The sequence below is a fragment of the Canis aureus genome, chromosome 27, assembly GCF_053574225.1.
Source record: "Canis aureus isolate CA01 chromosome 27, VMU_Caureus_v.1.0, whole genome shotgun sequence".
In the NCBI taxonomy this organism is placed as follows: domain Eukaryota; kingdom Metazoa; phylum Chordata; class Mammalia; order Carnivora; family Canidae; genus Canis; species Canis aureus.
The window spans coordinates 27,775,395-27,788,182 of record NC_135637.1 but is presented as its reverse complement, the minus strand read 5'-3'; the positions used below and the strand labels follow the sequence as shown (position 1 = coordinate 27,788,182).

Genomic DNA, 12,788 nt, shown 5'->3' with positions numbered 1-12,788 from the left:
GGAGCTACATGCCCTCGGACAAGGCCCTTTCTCTCTCTGGGTATAGTTTCCATCTGTAAAATGAAGGAATTAGACCATACCCCAGATCCCCCTAATTCTGTGCATATCTGGGTCTTTCCCTAAATGATCCAAGGTTCAAATCTCAGAATCACCACTTACCACAACTGATCTTGGGCTGGCTGCTTCACTTCTCATTTGTGAAATGGAGACATCACTACCTACTTTCAGGGTAACAGTGAGGACATTAAATCCACTTCTGAATAAGTGTGAGGAGCTTAGCAAAGGGCCAGCACTAGAAGTGAGGGGCTTCCTTCTTGCCTCCTAGCTTCTGATTTGAAGCTCCCAGGTACCCGTCTTTCTCCACTAGATTGTGAGCTCCTTGAGGACAGGAGCAGTGTCCCATTTACTGTTGGTAGATTCAGCACCTAACAAAGGGCACAGGAGAGTAAGCCCTTTGCAGATGTTTCCAAACTAAAAATGGTGGGAGTGGCAAGAACCAGCAGTCCAGGTGGGACTGCGAACATTCTGTGGCTCAGTCACCAGGTCTTGCTCCTCTCCTGTCTGCAGTGGAGAAGAGCTTATGCATGTGTATTTGCACCCAAATGCAGGCCTGGGCCCTGTTACACCCTCTCAATGGTATGTGTGCTGCAGGGCACAGGAGTACCAGAACACGTCCTCCTTTCTACTGCCAATATCCTGCTTTTGTTTGTTGCAAGTAGCCCTGGCCAGGCCTAGGAGAGTGGGGAGACAAACGAGTGCAGACATGCAGGAGAGCCACACCAGGCTTCTGGGAAGAACACCTGCCTGGAGAACGACATTACCAGTGCACACATCTGTGTCAAGGAATGCCTTTGAAGGGTATGGCAAGCTACAGAGTCAAAGTCAGCTGTTACAGGTGTCTGAAGAAACAGCTGATCGGAGGGCTGGTTATGGGTCTCTAAGCTGTTTTGTCACAGAACACAATTGGTTCTCACTGGAGTGGGAGACTTAAGAGACTGAGTTTAGATATTAAGAAGTTACTGCTACCTGTTACTTGAATGCCAACCATATTCTAGGTGCTGTATGAGGTGCCTTACTTACATGATCTCTAATCTTGATCACATCCTGCAAGATGACAGGATTATCCCTGTTCTATAGACCAGAGACAGAAAAGCAGAGTTAAGTCACTTTTGTAAAGTCACCCAACACATACATGATGGAGCTGGAGTTATAACGTGTGTGTACTTGGCCATTTTCACTAGACCACGTCACCTGAGTAATGCAGCACATCCACTAAGCTGGTCCTCAGGATTTGCATCTGTGAAAATAAGGAGGCTGGAGCCCAAAGAGCTAAAGTCCCTTTGAGCTTCATAAGGTTTCTCCTTAGATCCAAGTACTGAATGTTAAATGGCACAATGATTCTCTTCCTTCCTTTAGCCCACAGCCTTGTGTTCCCTAGCAGTCTCTGCCTTTTTGAGAATCCAAAACACACTCTGGAAATTTAAGGTGCTACCCCCAAAAATCCCCCCTCAGATTCTTGGAGGCCACAGCAACAATATGTTTCTCCCAAAGCCAAGGCTTTTTTCCAGCTTTGTTTCTTAAGGTTTCAAGTGAAAGTCAAAATCTACCCTAGCTGCAGGCTGCCCAAGAGCATCCAGCTTAGAAGTAGTGGAGTTGGTGGCAGAGCCCTAAACCGAGGTCTGAGGCATCAGTTACCAACCTCTCCCAAGCAACCAGAGTGAACAAAGCTAAAACCCTCCAGCCAGAAGAGATCATGGAGAGCCCACATGCACTAAGAACAATATCCAAAATTCCTTTCTCAAAGCACTATAGAGGGCCTGGGTAGCCACAAAGTGAACTGAACCTTGATGGTTATTTCAGTGGGTAGCTCAGATCCAAACTAAGGACTTAAAAAAAAAATTATTTATTTTTAGAGAGATATAGTAAGAGAGCAAGTACGCAAGCAGAGGGGAGGCAGAGGAGGGACAGAAGGAGAAGGAGAGAGAAAATCTGAAGCAGATTCCCCACTGAGCATGGAGCCTGATCTGGAGCTCGATCCCAGGACCTTGAGATCATGACCTGAGCTGAAATCAGTAGTCAGATATTTAACTGACTGAGCCACCCAGACACCCCTAACAATTCCATTTTTAAGTAATCTCTATACCCAATGTGAGGCTTGAACCCACAACCCGAAGATCAAGAGTCACATGCTCCATAGATCAATCTAGCCAGGGACCCAAAACTTAGGACTTTTGAGTCAGCAAGGAACACACAGGTTAAAAAAAAAAAAAAAAAAAAAGATAATCAGGTTGAAATTCTTACAAATATCTCAAGACCTGGGTCCACATTCCTTCCTTGCTTGCCATTTACTATCTATGTCACCTCAAGCCAGTTATTTCATGACTCTGGGCCTTAGTCTACACATCTGTACGTTGGTGATGATAAAATCTCATGAGTTTATGAGAATTACTTACAAATATCTAGAATGATCCCAGGCTCACAGCAGGTGCCCAGTAAATGTTCATTTCCTTCCCTCCCTTTTTAAATTTGAGAACACCAAGGGCAAAAGCAGACAGGTTCCTTTTCCTCCCATGCCTAAGCAATATAGATCTGTATCTTGGCCCAGAACCAAACAGATTTCTGTGAGTAGAGAAGGTCCTAGAATGAATTATTTATCTAATCAATTAGAAACCAATTGATTGTGACGCCTGGGTTGCTCAGTGGTTGGGCATCTGCCTTTGGCTCAGGGCGTGATCCTGGGTCAGGGGATCCAGGGGATCGAGTCCTACATTGGGCTCCCTGTGAGGAGCCTGCTCCTCCCTCTATGTCTCTGCCTCTCTATATAGGTCTCTCATAAATAAGACCTAAAAAAAAAAAAAAAAAAAAAAGAGAAACCAATTGATTATTATCAATTCCTATCAATTGGGAAATAGTTACTGTGTATCTAGGATGTGCAAGACCAAACAGGCAAGGTGCTATGCTGGGAGAAGCCAAGTGAGACAAGACATGGGCCCGCCCTCACTCACATGCAAATTCTTCAGACCAAATGTTTACAGGTAAGTTTTCAACCTTAGGTAGTTGAAGTAGTCACTATTACAATGGATTTTCAAAGGTTAAAGAATAAGCCCTCCCATGTCCTGGTAAAGGCCTGGTTGGATGTTCATATTTAGTCTCTGGAATGAGCAGAAAGACTGTTGGGGAGAAGCTGCTTCCAGCCCCTTGCCTCTAAGCTCTGACTGGGCTAAAAAAAGGGGACATGGGCAGGTCTTTCTGCCACAGCCTGAGGGTACTGTGACCAGGCATGCCAACTCCTCTCTAGGAACAGAAGGGTGGATATAACAGGGGTCTAGAGATGCTGGCCCACCAGAGCCCAGTCTCCTGCCACTGAATTTTCATTATTATTCCTTTTTCCTGCAGACCCTGTAGATTGAAACAGGCTGTCAATAAGACTGTAATTATTATGGACTATGCTGTTACCCTGCTAAAGAAAAATTAACCTAACACATTATAAGCCTCTGATCAGCAAGAAAGCAAGAAGTGTTACCAAAGTGTGTTGATTCAGTTCCAACCAAAAGCCAAGAAACCTGTATATTCAAGTAATTTGTGCCATCATACAAAAGTTAAGGGATTAGGAAAAAATAGAGAAGAGCTTGTGTGTCTCTGAGGAGCCACAGGAGTTGCGAAGTTATAGGAATTACTCACCTGATCTGAGTCCTTCACTTTTCAGGTAAGAGAGTCCTAAAGGAACTAAGGCAGCTGCCAAATGTTACTGCTAAGCTGGGCAGAGTTAAGAATAATTTTTCCCTTAAATGTGGGTTGCTTTAGAATAAAAAGATGCACTTGTTTTCTTCAAGAGGCAATGTGTAAATCAAACCCATTAAATCTATGTTGGCGGGATCCCTGGGTGGCGCAGCGGTTTGGCGCCTGCCTTTGGCCCAGGGCGTGATCCTGGAGACCCGGGATCGAATCCCACATCAGGCTCCCGGTGCATGGAGCCTGCTTCTCCCTCTGCCTGTGTCTCTGCGCCTCTCTCTTTCTCTCTGTGACTATCGTAAATTAAAAAAAAAAAAAATTCTATGTTGGACAATAAGGGAAATTCTATAGAAGAAAAATTCTTTAAAGATGTCAGACAGGGATCCCTGGGTGGCGCAGTGGTTTGGCGCCTGCCTTTGGCCCAGGGCACGATCCTGGAGTCCCGGGATCGAATCCCACATCGGGCTCCCGGTGCATGGAGCCTGCTTCTCCCTCTGCCTGTGTCTCTGCCTCTCTCTCTCTCTCTGTGTGACTATCATAAATAAATAAAAATTAAAAAAAAAAAAAAAAAAAAAAAGATGTCAGACAAAAGTCACTCCTTAATTTACCTCTTCTGTAAATTCCAATTTGAGGCGTTTTCTTACTCGGGAGCACACCTATAATTGTGCCCCCCCCACTTGTGGCATTGGCGGAGAACTGTGCACTCTGTTGAGCGCAGTCTGTCAGGCAGGCAGGGGGTGTACAGGGTACAGAAATTACATTCTTCATTCCCCGCTCCCTCGTCCCTCCCTTGTGCATTGTCACGCCTGATCATGTCCCCGTGGAATTTGGTTGCGTCACTTTCCTGCAACCACAGCCCTAGAACTCCTGTGGACTTTGTACTCCCCCAGACACTTGGGGTCAAGGACTTAATTTGTTTCACAGAATCTGGCAAGAGTTGTGTTCAGAAGCCCAGAAAGTCCAACTCCTATGCTCTGCAGTGGAGGAAACTGAAGCCCAGGGAGGGGACTGGCACCTGGTCAGAGAGGAGCCCTTGAGGGATGCCCTGTAATAAGGGAGGGAGCTGATGGTGGGAGCAGTATTCTGACCAGTGACTGTGGTGTTTGATTAGACTGATACCTGGGAGAGCAGAAGGCCTGGGTGGTCCCTCCTGTGGGGTACAGAGCCCTGCACGCTGGCCATCTCTCCAAAAGTGGCTCCAGGAATGCGGCCTCTCATTTGGGGGAGGTGAGGGGGCTAAAATGAGTCAGTACCCCCGACTCCAGCTGGGCAAACAAGAACTAGGGTAGAGAGGGAAGTCAGGCTCCCCAGAGGCACGGAGACAGAGCAGGACAAAGAATAGGCAAACCTGGGGGGGGCACTGGTGGCATGACCCTCAAAAAGTCCAGGTTGAGGGGTACCTGGGTGGCTCAGTGATCTGGTAGTTCTGGGATCAAGCCCCACATCGGGCTCCCCATGGGAAGCCTGCTTCTCTGCCTATGTTTCTGCCTGTGTCTCTCATGAATAAATAAAATCTTAAAGAAAAAAAAAAAAAAAAGGCCAGGTTCAGAGTTCATTATCTGCTCTAGCTCCTGAGTTATATCCTGTCCCCAGAGATTAAGAGGGGCACAGCATTCCTGCTCCTAAGGGAACAACCCCTCCCCCAAGCTGCCTTTCCAGGATTAAGAGTAAGGGGGATTAATGAGGCCCTGGTCTAAACTAGTGGCTACTTCAAATACTCGATTCCACATGGCAAAATCTGCTCTTAAACTCAAGATCAATTCACACTGGCTCTTCAGAAAAGAAGCTCTGCCATCCCTTCAATGTGCTAGGCAAACTATGGGGGCCCTTTTATTGGACTCTCTCTGCTGGGAGAAGAAAGCAGAGACTGCCCTTGGAGGAGGTGTGAGCAGAGGAAGGTGCAGCCTCCTGAAGAATGAAAACAAACGCAGGAAGATGGGAAAGGCTGACCAGAGACCTCCTATGTTAATTCTGTTGAAAGTGGTTGCTTCCTTAAAATGGGGATACATACTGCCCGCAGGCTTTGAGAGAATCAAAGGGTAAAGTGCCCAGCAGGATGCCTGGAAGAGTCAGCACTGAGGACTAGTTCTCTTCTCCCTCCCCCAAATCCAAAGGCTTCCCACCACTCTACCAGGGTCCAGTAATTCCGTGAAACCACATGGTGTTCTGCTTTTCTGCTCAGAGCATGGCCACCTGACTAGTATCCTGGCAGCGAGGTCTGGGCATGAAGCTGGGTTGGGGAAGCCAAAAGGGAGAGGTCGACCAGGACCACTGGTAAGGGGGAGGCAGCCCTTGGAACAACAGGCTGCTCCCAAAGAATGAAAACAAGCCCCACCCTGGTCAGGAATGGCTCCATTCAGGAGGGACCCTGAGGGCCAGAAACCCCCTGGGGAGTTTCTGTTGGAGGTAGGGTGGGGCGGAGTGCAAAGAAAGGCAGGTCAGAAGTAGAAAGTTTCCACATCTCCCTCTGAGAAACCCCACAGAAAAAGGCCAGCAGAGGTCTCAGGCCTGGAGATCCGGACTGTGGGGGGCGGGGGCCGAGGGGGGCCGGTAGTGGTGGCCAGAAGCTCAGAACAGTCTAAAGCCAACTGCCCCACTCTCGGAAGCCCTGGCCAGGCCTTTCCCTAGCAACTGTACTCACCTGGGAGCTCAGAACCCCTTAATGCCAGAGGCAAATGTGCCTGCCCTTAATAGAAAAAACATTTATAGAGCACCTACTGTGTACCAGGTTGCCCACACCCAAGCCTTGCCAGCTTCTTCCATGCTGTTTGACAAAACCTGTCCATCCTGCTTGTTGGGACAAATTCCTGGCAGACAGCACGGCCTGCAGGTAAGACACGTGAAAGCTGGAAGAAAGCACCCTATTTGTGCTCTTCCCCCGGAAGCAGTAACACCAAGAACAGGCAGGGTCACTGGCATCTTTTGGAGGCTCTTTCAGGTATGCCTGGGAAGGAAGGAGAGCCGGAGTTCCCCTGGAACCTCCGTCTGGGCATATCCCTCACCTCACCATTCCTAGAACATGGTGGGAGGCTTCACCAGGCCTATTCTGCTTGGGAAGAGCTTCTGCCTGACAGAAAACGGTGGTCAAGGGACACGTGAAATCTGAGAAGCAGGTTCAGGGAGGCCTCTGCCCTCCCCTCAGGACCAGGGGCCATTAAAGGAGATGGAGAGGGGGACTCAGAGCCCAACTCACCGAAAGGGGTCTCTGGAGGTGAAGTAAGCCGGGATGGACAAGTAACTCCCCATCTTCTTCCCACACCAGATAAACAAGCTCAGCTGCAAACCCGTCTGGGAGTGCCTCAGGCTGGCTGCAGACGGCCACCATGACAGGCCCACGGCTCTCGGCACCTCTGGCTGTGGGCGGGCTGCCCAGGGCTCACCTCTCCCTCCGGAGAAGCCAGAGGGACGTGAGAACTCCGGGCCACTTGCCCCCCGGCAGATTCCTGCAGGGGGTCATGGCTGGGATGGCTCCTCCCCAGTTCTCGGAAGCTCCGGTGGATCCTCAGGACTCCGAGAGAACCACCTCTCTGCAGAGGCTACACAGACACACAGGGATTCCTGGGCTGGGGCCGGTGACTAGCTAAGAAAGAAGCGCTGCTGTCAAGTTAGCCTTCTTCTTCAGTCCCTCCCCTGATGAGGGAGGGAGGGAGGAAGAGGAGGGGCTCCTCGCGGAACCGAGGTGTGTGGTTGGAGCAGCTATTAGGAAATAGACCTTGCAGGCAAGGGGTGGAGCTGGGCTGGAGGGAGGCTGCAGGCTAGCGCCGCAGACAATAACCAGGACTGGCTGAGCGTCCATCCCTGAGCTCCGGGAAGGGCAGGGCAGAGAAAGAGAGAGAGCACATTTACCCCCAAGTGTCCCCAGCCTGAGGAGCTGCCCAAAGCATAGTTAATTCTGCTCGGAGGTGAAGGAAAGCACGGGATACCAACTCCAGGCCAAACCACGCCCCCCTGAAGGCGGTGGGGGGGGATGTCTCTTGGGCAGGGGAGGCAGGTCTAGAGACCCAGGTCCAGAGAACTGCCCTCTAGATGCTTTGAGCTGGCATCTACTGGGTCCTGGCACTAGGGTCCCCATTCATCCTTTCCCTCTGCCTGGCCTGGGGACAGCCCCCAGAACTAGCCGACGGGGGCTGCCACTCCATTTCTGGGCAGAGCTGTGCTGAGCAGGAGGAAACGAGGCCTAGAGGGTTAAGTGACACCTGAAGTTTCCCCATGTAACAAGCATTGTATAAGCACTCTCTTATTGCTCCAAGATGGGAATTATCTCCATAAACAAGGAAAGCAAGGTTCAGAGAGATTAGCTAACTAACCCAAGGCCAAAATACTAGTCAGTGGCAGGCCTGGGATTTAAATGTAGGCCCATGTGAGCCCAGAGCTCATTCTCTTTTAGGGGAAATATCTCCCTCAAAGCCTTTCTGCAAGTTGGAGACAGCACAAACCGGAGTCCAGGTCATCTATCACCTCTCTTTCATTGCCAGAACACCATCCATTGGCCTCAGGGGGCAGTGGTGCTTCTTCTGCTGTGGTCATGGCAACCAGGCTGAAAAATGGGGCATAATGGAGGACAAAGCTGGGAGTGCCTGTGCGGATGATGGGCCTAAGTATCTGGAGGGGCGGCCTGGCTGAAAAGCACCAGCTGAGGGGATGACCAAACCAGAGTCCACCATTAGGAAAGCCCCTTATCCCTCTGGCTGCAGGACTGTGAGGGGAGAAGCAAGGTTGCTGGATTGGGACACATCCAGACCCCTCTGTTGGACTTGAGCAGCTCTCTCCCACCAAGCACACATTCTTCTCTACTGAAGTCACCCTGTCACTGTGAAAGGAAAGTCTATGGCAAAGGTGGTGGCTGGGTTACAAGGGAACATTTTCCTATTCCTCTACTGATTGGGCACACAGGTAACAATGAATGTGATAAGAGAGATTGTGTTTGCACCCTGTTATAAGCTACCATTTATTAAACACTTTGTATGTTCCAGGCTCTGTGTTAACTGCTCTCCATCTGTTAATTATCTGACTTAAATTGCCAATATATGGGGTAGATGTTATCCCCATTTAACAGATAAGGAAACTGAGGTTTGGAAGGGTTTCGTCAATAACCTGAAGACAAACAGCTGGTAAGCAGTACAGCTGGGTTTCAAACCTAGTCAGTGTGATTGTAGATCAGGGGTTTCCATAAAGGGCCAAAGAACAAATATTTTAAGCTTTGCAGGCCTACACAAATATAGACTCTGTCACTGCAGTGCCAAAGTGGCCATATATAAAATGTAAACAAATCGATGTGGCTATTTTCCAATAAGCCTTTATTTATAGACAATGAAATTTGAATTTCATGTAACTTTCATGTGCAATGAAATATTCTTTTGCTTCCCCAACCCCAATCATTAAAAAATGTAAAAATCACAGGCCATACAAAAACAGGCAATGGAATATAGTTTGTCAACTGTTCTGCAGCCAAGGAACTCAACCACTCTGTCTACTGCCCTAATAGTGAAGACCAGCTTTTGGCACAATTGCAGAACTCAGCCACATCTATCTACTGGCACACAGATACCACACTCCAGCCCCAGAGGCAGCCAGCAGGGAGTAAGCACTGGACGGGCACTCACCCTGCACCAAGCACTGCTCATAGCACTCACACATACGAATGAATTTAACCCACACTAGTCAGTAGTGCTATGCTCTCTCCCTTTTCACAGAGGGAGGAATTGAAGTACAGAGTTTAAATTGCTTGTATGAGGTTACTCAGCTGTATAAGTGAGAGGTGAAGTCAGGATTCGAACCCAGGCTTTTTATACTGAGCTCCACCATCACTATGCTAGAGTTTGGTCTGGGCCTGGAGCCAGAATGTCTGGGTCTGAATGCGACAATGCACTGTGTGTAAGCCCTTGGCACAGAGTCTGGAACACATTAAGAGTTGATAAATGTTAGCTGCTAATATCATTAAGACTATTGTTACTACCACTATGAGCTAGCTATGTGGCCTTCAGCAAGTCACTGCCTCTGTCTGGGCCTTGGTTAAGTCTCTAAATAGCTTCCGGCTTCAACATTTGTCAACCCTATAAGGGTGCAGAGGGCTCCCTGTTTTCCTTGCATCTCAAGTTGAGTTTAAACCTCTTGAGCCAGCTCTGAGGTGATTGAGATCCCAACCTGAGGGCCACACAGGAGCCACAGAAGAGGTCAGGAAGGTTGGAAAAGGGAAACAACACACAGGATACTAAATGGCTCATCCAGCTGGAGAGCTGGGAGCTCTCTTTCTCCCAGCAATAGAGCCAACTGTTTCTCACCAAAAATCTATTATGTTCTCTTGTAATTCGATCAGGCAAGAAGGGGGCCCCAAATTAAGTCTGGAACTAGCAAATTATCTTCTAATTGCACCCTCTGATTTTCATCTGATGAACAGAGTGCAGATGGAAGAAAATGAAAGCCACAAAGAGACTGGGGCCAGGGAGCCCATGAGCATAACTCCTCTTGACATTTCACACAGCTCTGCTGTTCCAGCGGCGGCGGGCGCAGTGAGTCGGTGTCTAGGAATGTGAGCAGGAGGCTGCAGGCGTTCTCTATTCCCCCTCACTCAGCTTACAAAGGACTCAGTAGGTGGGTGGGTGTGTGGGGAACTAGTATGAGGGCTTCTCAATGCCATGAAAACGGCCTCCTCCTTAAAGAGGGGAGCAGCCTCTCTGCATGTCGTGAGCGGAAGCCCCTCCTAGGTGGAATCCATCTGACCTCCATAAATCCAGCCTTCAGGAGGAACCACTGAAGGACTGATCACCAGATGTGATAAGCTGCTGGCTGCTCAGACCCAAGCGTGTGGTTCCTCAAGGACAACTTCAAAGGGACTAAACCACCCAGAACTGGGAGGTGAAAGGTCACATTGGAGACTATACATCCCCCTCGTGTCCTTGGATACTGGCCCTGGACGGAAAGCTGCTCTTCTAGGTCCCTAGGGCAGCAGGCAGAGGATTCAGCAGTTATGGATGCCAGAGGCAACTGCAAGGATCCTTGGATTGGCAGTTACGGACAGGATAAAATGGCAGGAGAGGTACTAATCTCCTGCACATTTCACAAGTTGAAAACCTGATGAGGAGCCAAGCAAGCTGATTCTGAAGAATCAGCTGAGATGCAAGAGGTTGAAGGCAATAGCCTTCCAGGCTGGCAGCCCCAAGTGAGCACTCCAGTGAGTAGTCTATGAATCACCAGGACCTCTCCTCAGAAAGCAGCTCTGGTCAGAAAAATCTGAAGTCCAAGGAACTGTGTTCATGTGGGGCCCTCTATTGGCCAGGAGGACTCCAACCAAGAAAGGGAGCTCCCGGGGACTCCATAGTTTCTGAGCTTTGAAAGGTGAGCATTGCCACCTTCCTCTACTGACCATTTGTCCAGCCTCTGCTCCTCCTCTCTTTCAACATGACTGTAGCAGTCATCTTTCTAAAACAGGAGTCCTGGAAATTCCACCGATAGAAATTTTGCCCAGATGGGGTGCCTGGGTGGCTCAGTCTGTTAAGCGTCTGCCTTCAGCTCAAGTCTTGATCCAGGATCTTGGGATCCAGCCCCACAGCAGGCTCCCTTTTCCCTCTCTCTCTGCTGCTCCGCCTGTTTGTACTCTTTCTCTCAAATAAGTAAATAAAATCTTAAAAAAAAAAAAAAAAAAAGAAAAATTGCCCTGAGAAATATTCCTATAAATGAGCTTGGACATGGATCTAGTACTTTTTAATACTAAAAGATTAGGAACAGTCATGTATCCAATAATGAGTGGGCTAAATACAATTACACATGCTACTACAGAATATTATGCAGCTGTTAAAAATAATGAGGTAGGGCAGTCCCGGTGGCACAGTGGTTTAGCACCGCCTGCAGCCCGAGGTGTGATCCTGGAGATCCGGGATCGAGTCCCATGTCGGGCTCCTTGCTTGGAGCCTGCTTCTCCCTCTGCCTGTGTCTCTGCTTCTCTCTCTGTGTGTGTCTCTCATGAATAAATAAATAAAATCTTAAAAAAAAATAATGAGGTAGACTCCAGGTACTGAAACAGAAGTTGTCCTGAGTGAGATGTTACATAAAAAAATCCAAGTATCAGACACAGTGTATACTATAATCCCACTGTTTAAAAACTCTAGGTGCATAATCCTTAGAGATCATCTGGAAGACTCCACTGCTTGGTTGTTTCACCTTTCAAGTAGTGAGACATCTAGAGGCAGGGATAAAAATAGCATTCATTTTCTACCTTTTTTTTTTTTTTTTTTTTTTTTTTAGATTTTTTTATTTATTTACTCATGAGCGACAGAGAGAGAGAGAGAGGGGCAGTGACACTGGCAGAGACAGAAGCAGGTTCCATGCAGGGAGCCTGACGTGGGACTCGATCCTGGGTTTCCAAGATCACACCTTGGGCTGCAGGCGGCGCTAAACCCCTGTACCACAGGGGCTGCCCATTTTGAGACTGTTTCCATTTTTTTTTTTTTACACTTATGTGTGCTTTTTATTTTTATATTCATGAGAGACAAGAGAGACAGAGGTAGAGACATAGGCAGAGGGAGAAGCAGACTCCCTGTGGGGAGCCTGATGTGGTACTCGATCCCGGGATCCTGGGATCCTGACCTGAGCCAAAGGCAGATGTTCAACTACTGAGCCACCCAGATGGCCCAATAAATAAAATCTTAAATAAAAAAAAAAGGAGCCCCAAGTCCCACTTCCTCACATTTTCCCCCTAGTACCCCTGTCCAAAGGCAAAGCCTACCTGGTGTACTACACCTCAGACTCCTGGGGTTATTTCTCTCTCTTTCTTTCTCTTTCCTTTTCTTTCTCTTTCCTTTTCTTTCTCTTTTTCTTTTTCTTTCTTTCTTCCCTTCTTTCCTTCTTTCTTCTTCTTTCTTTCTTTCCAGATTTATTTATTTGGGGGGGGGGGTAAGGTGCACAGGAGAGCAGGGGGAGGGACAGAAGGAGAGGGAGGAAAGAAGCAGACTCCCCACTGATATGAGGCTCAATCCCACAACCCTGAGATCATGACCTAAACTGAAATCAAGAGTTGGCCACTTAACTGACTAAGCCACTTACTCTCCTGGGGCTATATA

General features: G+C 48.4%; 1 protein-coding gene across 5 annotated transcripts in view; it reads right to left on the bottom strand.

Moving 5' to 3' along the window:
• The window catches only part of LIMK2 (LIM domain kinase 2), a 62,544-nt gene that overhangs the window by 20,085 nt on the left and 29,671 nt on the right, over positions 1-12,788 (bottom strand). Inside the window, exon 1 of one of the 5 annotated variants that reach the window (XM_077874364.1) lies at positions 6,926-7,367. The exons of the other annotated variants lie outside the window; for them this stretch is intronic. Coding sequence (XP_077730490.1) covers positions 6,926-6,978 — 53 coding nt within the window. The 5' untranslated portion in view covers positions 6,979-7,367. Of the gene's footprint in view, positions 1-6,925; positions 7,368-12,788 lie in introns of those variants that run through there. 5 annotated transcript variants of the gene reach the window in all.